General features: G+C 43.7%; 1 protein-coding gene across 2 annotated transcripts in view; it reads left to right on the plus strand.

Annotated features, from left to right (window-relative positions):
- The window catches only part of WDR7 (WD repeat domain 7), a 132,393-nt gene extending 116,119 nt beyond the window's left edge, over window positions 1-16,274 (plus strand). For both annotated transcript variants that reach the window (XM_009588221.1, XM_009588222.1), the window contains 2 exons: window positions 13,294-13,398; window positions 16,071-16,274. In XM_009588221.1, coding sequence (XP_009586516.1) covers window positions 13,294-13,398; window positions 16,071-16,274 — 309 coding nt within the window. The remainder of the gene's footprint in view (window positions 1-13,293; window positions 13,399-16,070) is intronic.
- The last annotated feature ends 2,147 nt before the right edge of the window (window positions 16,275-18,421 follow it).

Genomic DNA, 18,421 nt, shown 5'->3' on the forward strand with positions numbered 1-18,421 from the left:
ATATTTAGAACTGCATTTCATAGAGATACTTGTAATTGATACTGAAGTGAGCCGTGCTTAGTGTAAACCTGCAGTACACCTGTAGTACTGGGTGTGTAAAGGGCTTGTCATGAAAACAAATGGTTCGTTTAGCTGAGTAGTATCTCGTTCTTTAGATGTTTTTCTCTGTAAGCACCCCCTTACCCTGGCGCTTGCTCTTGCCCGGGCGGGTGTCCGTGGGGAGGGCGGCCGAGGGAGGATGCGTAGCCGGGCGAGCACCCGGTCCCGCTGTGGGATCGCTGCAGTGAGCATCGCTGCTTCGGCAACCTCAGAGTGCTTCCCCGGGAGGAATCTGCAGAAAATGCAGATGCGAGCTTTTATACGTAAAAACGCTGTCATTTTCACTGGAAGATTAAAGAGAAGCCTGAGTTGTGGTTCGGTTTATTTCAAAGCAGAAGATGCTTTTAAACATTGGCTGGAATCAATACTGTTTGGTCCAGGGTACTTTATTTGGCTCACTGCAGAATTAAAATCAGAGCTTCAGCAGTCAAAGCAGTAATTGAATTGTGCATAGTATTGTTTTATTTCAGTACCTAGATGCCTTTGCAAATTTTTTTCTTATATAAGGCAGAAAATTATTTCATATTATGTTTGGAATGAATAGTTGCTCATGTCAGATGGCTTGTTTTAGTTAAGTTTGATTACTGAATAAAAGACACTGTTCTCAAATACGGTATTTTAAAGGTATAAAAAAGAAAGATAGCTATCCTGCAGTCTCAACCTGTAAGTGCATTTACTGACACTGTCACACTGACAAGTTCCGATGAGGCCAGAAAACTTGTTAGTAGAAACACGCATCCTCAAATTGCAGATAAAAGATAATTACTGAGTATAACCTTTTAATTTTGTAGGCCAAAACCCTTTTCTCACTGGAGGCGGGAAGGGAAGCCGTTAGGCTGCAGCGCAAATGCCATCGTGCTGTCCTCCAGGCACGTAGCCCATGTGCAGGCCCATTCAGTGCAGTGTACTTCTGCTCTAAAAATACCCTGTTGTGCCCTGGCTGTGGTACAAACAGCCATGGTAATGTGCTGGGGGGCTGGGGGTGCTTTCTGTTTGGTTTTGTTTAGAATCTGGCTCGCATAAGCAATAGCAAAGTTCACAAGAGAAAATCCATAGTAACGTAATACAAGGTGGTAATAAGTGCATTGCTGGCAAGTGGGGCAGGAATTGCAGGGGACATGCTTCGGCTGCACCAGGACTTAGCCGTGCTTACATTTTCATGTCCTCATTGATAGAGATGCAGGCCTCCTCTTTAGTCCTTCTTACGTTGTATTTCCAGTGCAAGATAGCCTCACAGCAGAAGGAAGGCATCATGCTATCGTGTGTGACAGACCCGTTTTCCCTATAGGCTGCAGTAGCTTTACCCCGATTTTCTAAACATGCCCAATAATACAGTTGAGGGATTTTACTCATTTTCGTTGTAACAAGGAATGGTCTTATCCTATCAACAGCAAATCCCAGCTACATTAGGGATGCAGTAACAAAATAGCCACTTTTTTCAAGTTTCTCAAATGCCTTTTAAAAACAGTGTTTAATTATGCCCAGTTGGTAAGCTGGTGGTAATTCAGCAGTATATTTCCTGAAAGTAAACTGTGCCGATACGCTTCTACAGGGGAGGCTGGTGGGGATTTAGCCAAGGTTCAAATTTACAGCACTCTAACTCCTCTGCATTAACTGTCTACTTGGATATTGTTGATCTGCACCAAATCTGCCTCTGTGCATTGCAGATAAATCTACTTTGCACGTATAAATACATGCATTAAGCTACAAGTAACAAATGCAAACTGAGAGTCCTCATGTACAGCCTAGCGAGTGTACTGTGAATTCATACCGTAACTCCACTCCAACTTCCCAGCCTCAGTAGGCTAAGTAATGAGGCCTCGGGAAGCACTAAATTGGCTCTTCAGGTCATGCTGATCAGCAACGCTAGTTTGCTAAAAGACAGTTTTTTCTCTTTCTGTACTTTTGTCTAGGTGATTTGGAGACTGGTTTAAAGGAGCTTGCCTATTCTGCCTTTGCGGGCATACCGCTTTCACAGATACAGGAACATCTCGTTGGAAGTGGGAAGGCAGGGGTAGACGCCAAGTGAGGACTGTGAGCCCAAAACCAGAAATCAGGACTGCTCTAGAATAATCAAAGTTAGTAAAAATTAAATAAAAAAATGATTCAACTACAGCTTTCTGCTTAACTCTTATGCCTCAGCTGACGGTGTAATCCATTCCACTAAAGGGTTTTTTTTTTAAGTGCTTCAGCGTACAAAAGTCAAGTAGACTGTAAAAAGATGTTCAACTTACTGACCAGCCTCGGAGGCCCAAAGCCCCCTGCTGAGTTGCAGCTTTATTACAGCACTGAGTTAGTAGTGTCCCTAGGAGCAGTGACAGAAAAGTAGGTACGCAGATTTTGTACTGAGCTCTGTAAAGAAAATCGAGTTTCCATGTATCTAAAATTATATCTAATTTAGCTGTTACTTCCTATTCAGACACTCCTTCCTACACAGAAAGTGTCCTCGCTCTTGGTTTTCCCCTCTATAAAAAGCTTTCTTCTTCAGGCGCTGCTAAAGCAGTTTTCTGGAGCTGTCCAGGGAACCATCCAGCTGGGAAGGGGGATAAGGATTTTTTTACATTGTTCTTATAACTTTCATATGCAGTAATTTCTCAGAAATGCTATTTTTGTTAAAGAGAGAATCCCTAGGTTACCCCATGCAGATTTGGCAGTGTTTAGCCGGATAAATTGTCAGTCACCTCTGTGTGTAAGAACTGTTGTGCTTTTTCCTGAAGGACTATCACTTCCTCTAAAGAAAAGCTGAAACGAGTGTATGCAAATACCTTTTAAAAACAAAATTTAAGTCTAATGCTAACTCACAATTCATAACTTGCAAAATGACATTTAATTTATATTCCATATTTTAAGTATAAATAGAGCACTGGTATGCATTAAATGGCAATGGTCAAAATCTGGGTTTCTCCCTTTAGGCTTGCCCATGGCCAACAAGCACATATTTAAACACGACTCTCTCTGTAGATGTACAGAACTGTTTAAAATCATGTTGCTAGCGCGTTTTTTTTAACTGACCTATTTCTCCAATCTAGACATGACCTTTGTGAATGCATTTTTGCTTTCGGGGCTTTGTTCTCTGTTAGGGAAAAACACGGTCCTGAATTCGGGCTTTGTGCCCGACTGCTTTCAGCTTTGCTTCTCGCATCCATAAGTGCGAGACCTATAGGTGTCTGGGCACGGGGAAGGGCTGGAATCCCGATGGAGCAGGGGCTCGGTGGGACCTGCTGAATCCAAAGGAGAGGACTGCCTTTCTCCTGGAGGCATCGGGACACCTGCTTGTGATTCAGCCCCAGCGTTGCTGCGAGCGCTGCAAAATGGCTTTTCAGCTGTGGATAGAGAGGGACTTAGAAGATCTGTGATGAAACTAAAGCTTTTAATCCAGATATCAAACTACATTTCGGAAGGATTTGGAACAACACCAAGCAAGGAGAATCTCTATCCCTAACATATTTAATAACTCATAACCAGAAAAAATTGTGAACATACCGTCTCTTATACTTTGTCAATTTTTGAGTAATTATTGATCACTAATTTGTTTTAAGATTTTATAGCTGTACAACGGCATATAATGCTCCAGGTATTATTACTATTATCATGAATGAATTTTCGTAAAATTTAGAGCAGTTGTGTGAATTAAGTGGCCCTGATACTGTTCACAGGGTTTCTGAACATCCGGATGCATTTTGAATGCAAGGCCCAGAGCACTTCACCCTCTTCCTCTCCACCCACCCCAACCGTTGTTTAGTGATGTTTTAATTGCAAAATATTGTGGAATATGCTAATGTCCATGATCTGCATAATATAAAAATATCTGCTTGTTTGATGGTAGAAAAGTGAAACTCTCGTTAGGTGAAGGACTTTTTTCGCTGTAAACTGGGATGTAATGACAAGGAGGACAGTCATTACACACTGCAGTTCTGGTGTTCCCATCTAGCACCGCTTGCGGTGACGAGAGGGTGGCACAGTGTCCTGGTGGAGATCACTGGATGTGCATATTTGCACATGGGGGTCTAGGCAGTGTTCCCAGTTAGGTAAGGTGGGTCTTGAAAGAAGCATAAATGATTTAAAAAAAAAAAAAAAAAAAAAAAAAAATTAAAGAGCTGCTGTGTTTTTCACATGCAATGACATTGCATCACTTAAGTGTAAACCATCGTATGCAAACTGCTTGTAAGAAAGACTTAGACTTGTAAGAAAAGTTTTCCAAAGATTTTAAAATTGAGGACTGCGATTTCCAAGTTTCCGCTTGTTTTGATAATCTTGATGCTGATGCTTGTGACCCTTGGAAGAGGATGCGAGTAGTAACTGTGTAAAGAACAAGCAGCATCGGGGAGTTCTGCAGCGGGTGACAGTTTGCCCAGGAACTGCTAAAGATCTGGAAACACAGCCGGTGCTGATTAGAAAATTAGAGTGAGGAGCAGTGAGAATCAGAAGGCTGGCTTCAAAAATGACAGCAGAGTTGCTTTCCCAGAGTCCGCAGGGCAGAAGACACTTCTAGAAGGATAATTAAGTCCCCAAACCCCACCGTCCTGGCGGGAGGCACTGATCTCGTTAGCTTTTCCTCCTCGGTTGAAGTTGTGAAACGCTTTCCTTTAAAGTCTCGTCACTTGGGAATTACGGATTTGTGTGTTTTGCAAGTGCATTGAAGGCTCTGAAGTCAAAGGTTAAAAATACTCTGGTGCTCCAAATATGACTCTGACATTGTTCTAACTAGTTTTCTTTAAAACTTGGGTGAGTAAAGCTGGAGCTGAAAGGGAAGAGCTGCATCTTAACAGAACTGTTTGAGGACGAGTGCTTCTCGCTGTGCCAAAAATCCCAGAGCTCTCCCAGTTTCATCTATACTGGCACAGCTTAGAATGAATTTTAGCCAAAGGGTACCTTGGCAAAATGCACTTTGACTGGAAAGAGCGGGAAGCTTACAGGAACGTTGTGCCTGGCCGCAGATCTCGTGACGGTTGCTTGAATAGGAAAGGAGAAAAACTGAGATTGCTGCGACCACATCTAGCTCATCACTGGAGAAGTTTTAGAGGTTGGAAATGCTTCGTGCTCCAGCTGCTACGTACTCCGCTTATCAACTATCAAATAGAAGTCAGCATATGTAGGCAGGTGAAAAGCAGATTTTTGGTGGGTTTAACTCCTATTATTAAGCAGTATCTCCCTAACAGTAAGTAACTACATAGGAAGAGGGGATGCCTCACATATTCCCATCTCCTGTTAACTCACTGTAGGGCAGTGTTTCATTCTTAGTCTAGTTAGAATTTTTAATAGCTTTTTCTTTCAATAGGGACTGATTTTTCTTTTTAATGAAAATTACGGGATTTTTACAAATAGTGTCTGTAAGAGAGCACATTCTCTCTCTCATCACTCTCGTGCTGTGAGCCGTACAGGGTTATCTAGGTGACGATTTATTTCTCTACCTAAGTTTCTTAGGTTTAAGAAAAGACTGTTCTATGAACTTGGCTGTTTCAGTACAGTTCACTGATGAGAGTTGTATGAAACCTATGTGTTTGCTAGGAAAATAACGTCGCCTATCCTATCTGCTCCTGAAGTCTGTTTTAATAATGCTTATTTTTACTCTTACTTTTCAAAATCGCGAATCATGCCTGAATCACATAGCCAGAATCCGTCGTTCTGCTCAGTTCATGTCCGTGGGCTGCGTGTTCTCCCGTGGCTGACTAACGGAGTTGGCTGGGCTTTGCTCGGAGCACTTGCCCTGCCGTGGCCGGAGCTGTGCGGGGCGCAGGGGCAGGGCTGCTGCGCGGTTTGTGCCGGGCTGGGGGTACCCCTAGCCTCCACAGGCTGCCTGCCTTCTGCCAAAGCTGTTAAAAAGTGCAGTGTTTTTCCGTAAGGCCTTCAGGTAGTCACTAAATGAACTCGCTTTGTTGCCTTTACAATTGGAGACCCATTAGGTTAATTTTTTAAAAAAGTTTCTCGCTCTCCATCTGACCAGCACGCTCCTACCCTTGCCTCCCTCCTCGCATGCTCCGCTGCGATGCAACCTCTGATCAGCCTTACACCATGCTGCTTGGATTGCTGCCGTTTATCGTGGTTTAATTTTGTCTTTCTAACGATTTATACAGCTCTTCCCATTAAGAATATGATTTGCATTTTGATAGTTGGTTAGATGAAGCCCATGTTCCAAATGGTAAATCTGGTCCATGTTGGGATTTTCTGGGGAGCGTTCAATGTCTCTTCTCCCTGTAAAGTGCTCTCGGGCGCTGGGATATCAGCCCAAACGCCCTCACTACCTTGAATGATCCCGTGAGGGATTTGTGGTTCAAGATCTAAAGCTTTACAGGGCTTCCCAGCAGTGAGCGTGTGCAAATCCAGAGACCTGGTGTCTGTTCAATATGAACTCTTGTCTAGATTCCTATTTGTAGTTGTTGGGCTTTTTTTACACAAACTGTAATTATTATTATACCCCTTTGAGTAGGGATTTAAATTAATTCTTTTATATCTCGCAAAATACTATTAAAAACCCTGGGAAAACTACTAAGTACTTTCTTCTTCCATTTTCAGTGGTAAGAATATCCTAATCATACTCAGAATTCATATTTTAAATTATTTTCCTAGAAGTTAAAGCATTAAGCTTAGCCTATGAGCTGTTGAAACCTCTTTTAAAATGGTAATTGTCAAGGAGATACAGATTTCAATAACAATACTGAGTTGTCTAACACGTCCTCATGCAGATATTCTGAGGTTACATTACAGTATTATGAACCTTGAAATGAAGTACAGCAGCATTAGTTCCACAGAGGAAAAATTCACTGCTGTTATTATGCAGTGGCTGATTTATATGTTCGGGGGCAATTAATTACCATATGGATTTTGATGGTCCACGTGAAAATCTTGAACTGACAAGTACATTCCTGAAGAGAGAGCATACATCAAATGTTTGCAAACGTGGGGGTGTTTGAAAGGCAGGCTGGGCTGATTTTGGAGGTCCAAGCGCACGCTTTTATTACAGCGATGGTTTCGGGGAGGAGAAGGCCAGTTCTCGGCTCCTCTGTGCAGCGTCATGAAGTGGTTTGGGGCTGGAGCCGTACGATTTGGGGACGGTTTCAAACCATCCCGTAACACTTGGGTGGCTGCAGCTGTCATCTAATTTTTTCTGGATTAAGTTCGGTCAAGAAAGAAGCTGCCTCATTTTCTGGTTGTCATTTGCCCAGGAAGTAAAAGCAAATTGTAATGAGGGACTCACAGCAGGAGAACCTCCTAACAAATGAGAGGCATATATTGACTGACAGCCGGCCTGCCACTCCAGTGACAAATGTATTTTTATACTCGGCTGTTCAAGGGCACTTTCTGCTCCCATTGAATGCTGCCTGTCAGATCATGCACGGCACATTTGAATACTGAGTAATTGTAATGGTTGATGCAAAATTGTGTTACTGTAAGGTTAAAAATTAAGTTAGGTATTTTATTAAGTTAAAAAATGAAATACATGCGCTTTGTCTTTATCTTGATATTGTTGAGGGACAGGAAGAAAATTAATTTAACGATGCAGATATATTCTTTTTCTCAGTACTGTCCTGAAATTTTTACTGCAATTGTTAGTATTACTGGAAGTAACGTAGAATTAAATTATTAAAGATACTGAAACTGTTTTAAGTTAATAATATTTTAGATATTTCCACTAAATTGCTTGGAAAGTAGGGATTTATTTTTTAGTGTTCATAAAAACCTCTGAAGGGCCATCTTGAAAGAATTTACTTTTGGTATGAAAAATGAGATCATATTTTAGATATCGCTTCAGATGAAGCCATTTAGTTTTGTATAACTTTGTTTTTATAAAAAAATAACAGCTCCCTGCCTGTCCCCTCCCCACAGCCAGCGCGGTGGCCGGGGGGTGCCTGGCCTTGGCTGGGGCAGCGCACATCTGGAGGGAAAGACTTCGCTTGGCTGGTTCATCCAGAGAGGAGAGCTGTAAACAACTCTTTCCTTCTTTTTTTAAACACAAAGCTTACTATACTTACTTTGCATTATTCAGGACTTTTAAGCGTAGGACTTTTAAGTTTCATATTATTCAGAATCCATCATACTGCTATAAAAACAGAATTAAAATATAGTAAAAAGTTACATAAATCCTACTTGTGTTGGGGGCGCGTGAGTAGATTTTGCCTGCTATGTTTAAATACTCCTCCTGTATGACCTCCGTGGGCAGGGTCCGTGCTGGTTTCCGTGCTTGCTGTAGTACGCCGGCGCTGGTCATCTCCTGGAGAACAAGGGCTGCGGATCCCAGAAACCTTTCAACTGCAGGTTAATGTTAGAGAGGCACGGCTATAGCAACTACTGCTGGAAATGAAAGGTCAGGAACACAATAGCAAATGGTGTCTTCCTACCATCTGTTGAAAGTCCCTGGTACCCCTCCATAGTAGGTACTGATCTTAAGTGCACATATTCTGAAATAAGTAAATTTGTCACATGAAAGTGTGATGTGAAGAACCATATAGCAAAAGAAGACCGATGTGTGGGAGCCCAGGAAGGAGTGCTGCTGCAAACAAAGATAAGATTCACAATCTCGGAAGAAAAAAGAAAAATGGGTCCTGGGCATAGTACATCGCAGCCTGGCGAAGGTGCTGTTAATCTCCGTGTGACTGAAGTGAGAGCAGCTGAGCAGGCACTGCGGGGTTTGTGTTTACCTTTGCAGCAAGTCATCGTAAGTATTTATTTTTATATATTCACTTCGTAGGTCTGCCATTTTTATCGTTATCTCAAAGGCCGATATTTATTCCTCTGCACAGTTTGGGCTCTATGTATGTTCTGCAGGGTTTTGCACCCTATGTTAGCATTAAGATCCAACTTCCAATTTTTAATTTTTTTTAAAAAAAAAAAAAAAAAAAAGAAAACTTTTGTTTGCGTGATGTGGAATCACTCAGTGCATGCCACTGCCGGGGGACCTCAGAGAGGTATATGCATGTCAGTAAAGCACTACTAACCTGGTTTTTCTTTGTGACTAATTTCTAAGAATGACTGATCTGTCAGACCTAGCTCTATTTATTAAGATCTATTCTAAAAGTGTATTATTTTTTATTTAGTTGGGGGGGGGGAAGTAGAGGGAGAGTTACTTTTTTTTCAGTTGTGCCATCACCACCGATGATTTTCAACTTAACATTTCAGTTGTTAACTGTCTTTTATTAAGCTTTGCCTTTAGGATATGAACTTTAGTTTTGTGATTTACTTACGTTCTTGTATAAAGCTGCATTTATGCCTGCTTTCTGGAGAACGCTTCTAGGTGGTTGCTGTGGCAGATCACCCCAGCTTGGCTGCTGAAATTGCCCATGAAATCCTTGCCAGTGACTCCTCACTGATCCATGAAGGAGTTGCAGAATCGTCTGCTCCTTAATTTTCAAATAACCATTCCTTGCCCAGAGGTGATTTGTATCCCTGGCAAAAGTTGGAGCTGATATCTTCCTACTGCTCCATGCTAAAAGCAGGTACATCGTTTTAAGGGTGTTGCTTAGCTGTGGCAAACCTCTGCTTTTGTACGTCTTTCACGTGGTGGGTACTGGAAGGGCAGTGCTGCTGGGGATGCATTAGGCATGCTGCTTTCTCAGTAAGGGAATTTTTTGTTTCGCTTTGGTTAAGGTACCCCTAGAGATTGGGGATATAAATATCTAATAATAAAGGTGGTAAAATATTAGTGTGTCTCTGTAGCAGAACATAAGTTACTTTGTCAATTTAAATTATGCATTTCAGTATATTTATGAAAATAAAATTGCTGCAGTGATACAGTGTTTATTTTTTATGTCACCTTTAACAGAATATTGCAATTCAATGTAGAGTTGACCAAATATTGGACTTAGAATTAGGTTGTCATAGCTTCAGTATATCATGTGTTACAGGACAACGACGGTGGCAGGTGCAGAAGTCAAACAGTCTCCCAGGAGCATCCTCCCATTAAAAAACAATTGCTTGGGCAGAGGGAAGCTGCAAACAGCTGCACTTTGTCCCACCATCTCTGCCATTCAGAATTAAGACTGTTTCCAAACCAGCGTCACACAGATTTTTGCATACTTTTCATTGTGCTAATATAACTGCTTCGGAGCTGAAAAACTGCGAAGAGTAACTTAAAAGCAATCCCAAGGAACGAGTGTTTGCTGTGCATTCTCTGTTGAAGCATTAGTGCTGTAATCCATTAATGCAGCGTTCAGCACCGCAGCAAAACAGTGCCAGCCAGGGGAGTCTAAGCACCAAATGTACGGGTGCAAGCAGAATATTTTGAATGAGCAGCAATAATTTGTTTTTGTTACGCTTACTCATTGGCCTCGGAAACACAAGATGAGCATTGCAAAGCACATGTTCAGATAGTGCACTAAAAAATAAATCTTGGCTTGAAAGGATTAGCATCAATTAGAGAAGCACTTCTTTTAAATAACAAAGCAGATTAATTCCCTTAAGGATTGTACTTATTGGAACACATTTTCAGTAGTAAAAAGAGCAACAAGTGTGCTAGTACTATTGATTTTCTACCTTTGTATTACCAAAACATATTTTATTGACAAGTATTACTTGCTTGTTAAGTGCTAAAGAGTTTGATGGGTCTAAACATCGGATCATCAAATTAATTGCCCTTTCAAACTTTCATCCTAAGCTGCGGTGATTACATTAAAGAGAGAGGTTTGGGGTCCTACTGGAGTTCACTCACCTTTTACATGATAAACAAGAAATGAATATATTAATGGGTTCTTAATATAGAAGGCTAACTTCAGATGCAGTGTACCGTTCTGAGTAGGTCCTTATCCTTTAATGTCCCAGTGACAGGTACAGGAGCATTTCTTTTCTTTTCGCAGCCTAATTTTATGCAACGAATGTTACAAAGTCTTTTTTCACGCAGTTAAGCCCTGCCAACGTGACGTTGGCACAGAGCCTCTTACTGCAGAAAGAGCTGCTATTGTGTATTTTCGAAGAAATACTTTGTGGGCTCCTGCTAGCCGCCCCGGCGCTCGCGGGAGGCGGATGCCTGGGCAGCCGGCCTTCCTCTGCTGAGGGGGAGAAACCGGCCCTCGTGCTGGCTGGGGCAGGGGTACCAGCTGCGGGAGGGGCTCTCAGATTTGTGCAGCTGGGGTATAAGATGGGAGGGTACCTGAGCTACCTGGGTTTGCCCGTTTTAAGATCTCCAAAGCATTAGGGAAGACATAACACAAATTAGTCTGTCTTGTGTAAAGCATCCGCGTGTTTTGCAGTTGTTAAAACGGTAACCTCAAGTAACGAGTAAGTAAGATCTTAACAGTGACTCTGACTGTGGAATAAGTGAGTAATTTTTCATGATGTTTCTGACATACCTGCTTATATTGTTGGATATTGTAAAAAAGTATTTCACACTGGTGAGACCACAGCTGTAAGCGTGGCGTGTGAGCAGAAGGACGTGCGACTTGCTGAGCTGATGCAAGCGACCGGCGGCACAGCCGGGGTGGAGTGTCCATCTGCTGCCTCGCCTGCAAGGACCCCGTCGCTGTCGTAACGCTGCGCAGAAGGGTGTGCTGTAGGGGAATGGTGGTAGCGGGGTATGTAACGTTAAATACTGCCAAAGATTGTCCAGAGCTAAGAGTCCATTGCTTGGCCTTGGAAAATTTTTTGATGGCAAAAGGTGTGCATCACAAATGTGTGGTGCGTGTCTGTGCATCTATGATGCACTGCCATGAGAAGTACGTGTTTCAAATAATAGTTCAAGCTCTAATCTGAGAAAACACTAGGTACCTTCCAGTTGTTGTATTATTTCTGAAAAAAATCCCTTACGTGTCATCTACAATATAAGGTTTGAACTTTTAATTACATTTATGATGGCAGTAGTCCAGAGGATTTTAATTGCACGCTTCTAGTTGAATCAAGGTTGGGCATAAAGGATGCCCTCGGTCGGTGGGCGGCGCAGCGCAGTGGGGGCATCTGTGCCTGCTTTGTCAGGACATTTCCGCTCCCCGGGTTGGGGATGTGTTCTCTGTAAGCATACCTAGATCCTTTACATTGCAATGGAAATATTTCTGTTGTTTGTTGGAGTAGAGAGGACTCTCAATGAAACGGCTGTCTGTGCGCACAGAGGTGCAGCTGTAAAGGAAGAGCCCGTACAGCTGCGGGTGGACGTAATTCTGCAGTCCGTCGTCTGCCTCTTCGGGAGGTTTTTACAAAAATGTGATCATGTTCCCGTGCCATTGGAAGGGAGATTGTGGTCGTCTCATTACTGTTTCTATGCAGAGTCTCTCTGAAGAAAGAGCAGTGGCCTGAGTGCAGTAACTTCAACCACCGTGGTGCCCCGGCGGTGGGGAAGCGGGTGCTGCAGCACCCAGGGGTGCAGCCCTGCCTGCTGCCCAGCTCTGCTCCCGGCCTTTCAGCGGCCTTGTGCTGGTGCCAGGGAGCCAGCTGAAAACGTTCAGCGCTCTGAATGGGGGGACATTTCTGTAAAGACTGCTGAAAAGGCCGGGGCGTGGGTTTGTGCTTCTTACTGTTCCCTGCCCACTGCCTAGCCAGCTGGAGGCTCCTAGACATCCAACTTACAGCCTCCTTTGGGGAGTGTAAGTATTAGATCTTTTTAAAAATTCCCGTTAAAGACACATTTATGTTCATATACCTGACAAATGACTTTGGTTTAAAAACTGGATTTGGCAGGGAATGTGTTCACATGATGATTAATTCCGTTTTATTGGCTAAGCAGCTATTAGAACACTTAAAAGAAGTTGTCATGGTATTTAATACTGAGCAGCATGTGCTTAAGTCCCACCTGATAAGACATTTCAGTGGTGTGCTTTCATGTTTCGGATTGTCTGAAGGCATTTCAGTGCCCTGAGGAAAGGGCGTTCTCTGTGCTGGGCACAAGTCCCTGTGTGTGACACGGCAGGAGCTACATTTCGTGCCATTCCTTCAGGTGCGTGGGAGCAGCACGTGCCACCGCCCTGTCCTCCCTGACTGTCGGGAGCCAACCTCTGCAAAAGAGCTTTACTTTGCTCCTCAAGGGTATTTGCCGATTGACACAATGACAGTCAGAAAATGAGTGCTAGAATAACAGAAAATGTAGGTGAAAATGAAGAGGTATTTCCACATAGAATTTAATTTTTACTGACAGAAATGGTGTCCCTCAGTCTTCCAAAAAAGGTTTCTAGAAGTTGATGTACTCATGCATTTGTGTTTGCTTAAAAGTCTGTTTAGCATCGTCGTGGTGACGGGTAGTGAATCTTCTGCGTTCCTGTTCTCTCCCCCTCTTGTCAGACTATCCACGGCCATAAAGGACCCATAACTGCGGTGGCTTTCGCTCCCGACGGCCGGTACCTCGCCACGTACTCCAATTCCGACAGCCACCTCTCCTTCTGGCAGGTAAGGATGCGTTACCGTCTGTCTGCACGCACACGGTTAATGAACTCGCGTTTGGGACTTTCTTTTAACATAGGTCAGTAATGGCGTAACACATAAGGAAATGCTGAGAACGGGAAGGTCCCAGAAGTTAGGGCAGAAGCTGAAACCTCCACACAGAGTTTTGTCGTTCACCAGCCCGACCCGCGGCGGGTGCCGCGCTGCCCTCCCACCTCGCCCGCAGCGAGTGTGCTCCTCTGCCTTCAGGCACCCGCGCGCAGGGCAGGCTGTTGGACTGGGGCTTGGTGCCCCGGTCCCCGGAGCCTCGCCGCTGTGCAACTCCTCCCTCACCATCCCTTCAGGCTTGTGAAGGCAGCTTTGAGTAGCGGTGTCCCTGTCACAGAGGATTTTTCCTATCAGTGTTTCTATTTAAGCATTTCTTGCAGCTATCCCTGGGTGAGGGCTGGGGCTGTTTGCATACACATCAGTACGTCACTTCTGGGCAATCAAAGAACGTTCTCAAATGATAAACTTTCATATCTGATGTTTAAAGTTTGAGTACGACACTGCTGTAATAGTTCAATTTCAGACCCCTAAAATGTCCACTGGATGAAATGTAGAGCTGTGTGGGAGACCCCCAGCTAGTTCTGCACAGGGCAGCGGCTTCTCCCCGGTGCCCTGTCCCCTTTCTACCTGTCAAGAGTTTTCTTCTCTAACTCCTGCAACCTCATCAATCCCAACAGAGTGAGCTTCTATGTCTCCTTTTTATTTTTTTTGAGCTTGATGCAAACCTGTCAGGACAAACGCTCGCAGTGCCCGTGCCCCTCTGCCCGGCTCTGCGCCAAACCCGTGTGTGGTGGTGGCATCGGGGACCTCGGTGCTGGGCTCTGCCACGCGGTGTGGAGCTGTCTTCTGTTTCCCTAATCATACTGAAAGCAGGAAAGCTGAGATATAAACAATATAAAGAGGGTCTGAAACACAAGGAGAAACTGAGAAACAGGCCACCATTTTGTGAAGTATCTAGAGGTTTATTTTCTTTAACACATGAGCAGGCTTTTTTCTTTGTAATCTCATGTTGGCAGGAATGTTTTTTGTCAGTTGTAGGCTGCTGCCGACATCTCCCAAGCAGGATTTTTTTCTTCCTGCAAATGCCTTTAGACTTACAAGATACATTATTTGGAAGCGACTGATCTGATCAAGCAATGTGCTCTATCAAAATCATTGAGTCTTACAGTAATCAGACTATAAAACAGAACTCGGTATGCCCATAAGTACAAGTTATATTCTTTAACACACTTCCCTGGTTTTCTGTGTCATTCAGTAGTTCTACAGGTGCCATAAAAAATTACTAAATTATTATCCATCACTATATTGTGTGCTTTCTGAAACAGTAAATGAGAACAGCAAGAATCTTCATCCATCAGTTACGTTCATTCAATTTAAGTGCTCAGGGAAAATCTGGAAAGCAATGAGACCAGATCTTTTAGAATTGGCAGGGAAAAAAAGTCAGGCACGAGTTTTAAATTGTAACCTGCTGTGCTCTTCCAGGTGTATAAATGTTCACGTTAAAGTGGCTTTTACATAAAGAGTTAAATATACCTACACATTTAGTTTTAAAATGTGACCTCGTGCACTAGTGATTTTTCCCTTCTGTGTTCTGTTTGGCACTATTATTAATGCAGGAAAATCAGTAACATTAGTCATCTTAAAAGGGTTATTACTCAAGATGATTTAAATTGTGAAAATGTCAGTGGTGCTTGCATGCTCCCTGCTAGAGATGCCATGATTTACACTCTCTGACATCGCTCTGCTGCCGAGAAGAGCCAGGAAAAAGTAATGGCTTGTACTTTGTACTGATCAGAATTCAGGACATGGCATCAGCAATAACGCGCCTTAAATGTCCCAGGATTTGCCAAGGTTTCATGGGGCACCTCTCAGGGATGGAGCCGGCCACCCGGCCGTCTGCTGGTGGGAATCCTGGGGTTGCGATGCGTGAGGGTGGAAAGGTTTTCAAGAGTAAAGCAGTGTTACAGGAAGTGTAGGATTCTGTGTATCTCCGTGGGTTAGATCAGAGAATCTCGTATTTAAAAACATGGAGCTAGACAAGACGCATCAGCAATAATTGGCCTGCTTTCCAAAGAGTGTAACTCAACAGATCTCTTCTGAATGGCCTCTTGATCTACCAGACAATAAAAAAGCTCTTGCTTTGGGTTTTTTTCTATTTGTTCATGACGACTGCTCTTTATTCTGCATATCTTTGGCTCTAGTGTTTGTATGATTTTGATAAATAATATTCTAGCGTAAATATAATCTTATTAATATTTCGCATTTTTTCCTTAAATTCTGAATGTGTACTCTTATGCTTAGCATGCCTTTATAAATTGCCCCCAAGGAGCACGGTAAGGTATGCCCACTGCGTTCGTCAGGTCTTCCACTGTGCATAGTTGTGTATCATGATTATTAACCACCACCCAGAGCACCCAGTGCACCACCTAAACGCTCAGCTACCCTCTCAGTAAACAGTGCTCCTTGGCCCAACTCCAACGAGATTTTAATTAAGCTAGTTTGAGACAGCGCTGGTCCTGGGGATCACAGGGATGTTGAAGTTTGGGAGGAGGTCCGGGTGCCTGTCGCAGGTGGTGACCCTCCCCAGAAGCCCCGCGGGCAGGGTGGGTCACCCCTGGGTGTCTCTGCAGATGAACACCTCCCTCCTGGGGAGCATCGGCATGCTGAACTCCGCGCCCCAGCTCCGCTGCATCAAAACCTACCAGGTGCCCCCCGTCCAGCCGGCCTCGCCAGGCTCCCACAACGCCCTCAGGCTGGCACGGCTCATCTGGACCTCCAACCGGAACGTCATCCTCATGGCTCACGACGGCAAGGAGCATCGCTTTATGGTCTAGGGTAAATCCCCCGCGCTAGAAACCCATTTCTGTTTCCAAGTTCCTCGTAATTCTCCCTCTCTCTGTCCCTGTGCTCCGCACGTGGGATGCCCACACTGCCTGCAGGCCGCCGGCGGGCTCCTGCCCGGCTCTGCGGGGCGGCTGCGCTGACACCGGCTGGTTTTCCCTTGCAGCCGGGAGAGGAAGGCGACGGCGCTGGGGAACGTGCTCCATGCGTGGTGCGGCAGAAGCGGGGGATCAGTAACACTGTGGTGGCGTTCCTCGGCCAGATCCGAGCGGCAGGAATCAAACCAGGCTTTGCAGCTGGGCTGAACCCGGCCCCTTCCTCGCTGGATGTTGAGTTCACGCAGCAGCCCTCATTAAACACGTTTTTCCTTTGGAGACTCTCGCAGAATCTCGGTGTTTACCAAAAAGGCTCGTGTTTACATGTACTTTCTCCTAGTGACCACTGAATGATGGCGGCTGATGCATCTCGGAGCTAGGCACTTGGGTTTCTTACTGAGGGGCTCATTGCCTTGGGATGGGGAGGGATTGAGTTTCGGGGGGTGGACGGCCTGTGTTCTGATCTGAAGGGGATGTTTCCTCATACAAAGTCTCAGTTTTCAAGAGAATTGGAAGTGCTGCTGTGCCCAGTCACTGTTTGCTGTAGTCTGGAAGAAAGAATAATAGTCCACATGTAAATAAAAAAAAAAAATCTCTTTAAGATGGAATAGCAAACTTGAAAAAAGGAGTATTTATATATAAAGGTGTTTTTTGCTACCAAGGCAGGTATTTATTTAAAAAAAAAAAAAAAAAAAAAGACAGAAAGCTTTTTCTTCCTAAAGCCGCTCCCGTTTGTGCTGGGACGTGCGGGGCAGCAAGACCGTGCACCCACGCCATGCCACCCTGCGCTTGTGTCACTTCTTGGCTTCGCCGGGGGACCAGAGGGGAAGGACAAAGGCCCCGGAAGGAGGTGGCACAAGTGGCATCAATGGGGAGCAATTCTGGCTGGAAAAATGATGAAAAATATGTGGAAGGTAAGTTATTTGAATGGATATATTGAAACATTTTCTTCAGTAGGAATATTCCTGTGTAACATTAGCTGTGACTGTATTTCCCCCTTCTTACATATCTAATTTTGTGGAATATTTAATAGTGTGAAAGTATGCTGGTTTATGCTCACAGTAAAGAAAAAAATCTATAATATACTATTTTATTTAAACATATTGATGTATATGTTTGTATAGCTTTTTCTTTGCCATTTTTGTCTGAAAAGCTCACAGAACTAAGAAGGCTGTCTTTACAGAATAAAGTAAAAATGGTACTTATAGAATCTTCCCTTCCCCAAAAAGGAATAAATTAATTTTTAAAATGGCTTCTAAATATAAAAAGCATTGATTTTTTTTTTTTAGGTGGTCTGTGTAGTACACTGTACATGAAAGTGAAAGTTACAGTCCAGAAGCTACATATCTGTTTGCTGTTTAAAAATAATTTTTAAAAATTTAAAAAGCAAGATACTAAGACCATTAGGAATGTTTAACACAAACTGCCGTAAAGTTTAATCTTTTCTCTGGCGGGAATGTAGTGTATAGTGGAGAACTCTGTAGTAGAATATCAGGATCTTTTCTAAGTGAACTAATGCAACATGCATGTACATTGTATTTATACAGATATATATGTAACCTTGGAGAATTAAAAAAGAGAGCTAACAGACTTTTCATCCATAGAATGAAATGCTGTAATTTTCAGTGCAGGCTTATGAGGAGAGTGCTAAAGTACCTTGTATGCGTTCTCCCACTGGATTCCTGGATCCTATCCGTTAGGTTATGGTAGATATCACATATATATATATATATGTGTTTACTTTCAAAACAAAATGCGGCCCCGGTAGGAATGTGGACCATGCCCCTGCAGCGATTTCCTTTGTGGTATAGTGAACAAACATCTTGAATTATAGATGCATTAAAATGTTTGTCTTAAGCTAGAAGTGTCATGGATTTTCTCAAACGCAGAAGAGAGCTGGTAATTTTCCTCGCAGCCCTGAAAATCTTGCCCCGTAGCAAGAGCCGAAGCATTAGTAGCGAGAGATTCGTTTGCCGAGGAGTCACTAACCCCCAAAATGTCTCTGGCTGGCGCTGGGGCCGGTCCGCCCCGCGCCCCGCCGTGGG

The sequence above is a fragment of the Fulmarus glacialis genome, unplaced genomic scaffold, assembly GCF_000690835.1.
Source record: "Fulmarus glacialis isolate BGI_N327 unplaced genomic scaffold, ASM69083v1 scaffold5952, whole genome shotgun sequence".
Taxonomy (NCBI): Eukaryota; Metazoa; Chordata; class Aves; order Procellariiformes; family Procellariidae; genus Fulmarus; species Fulmarus glacialis.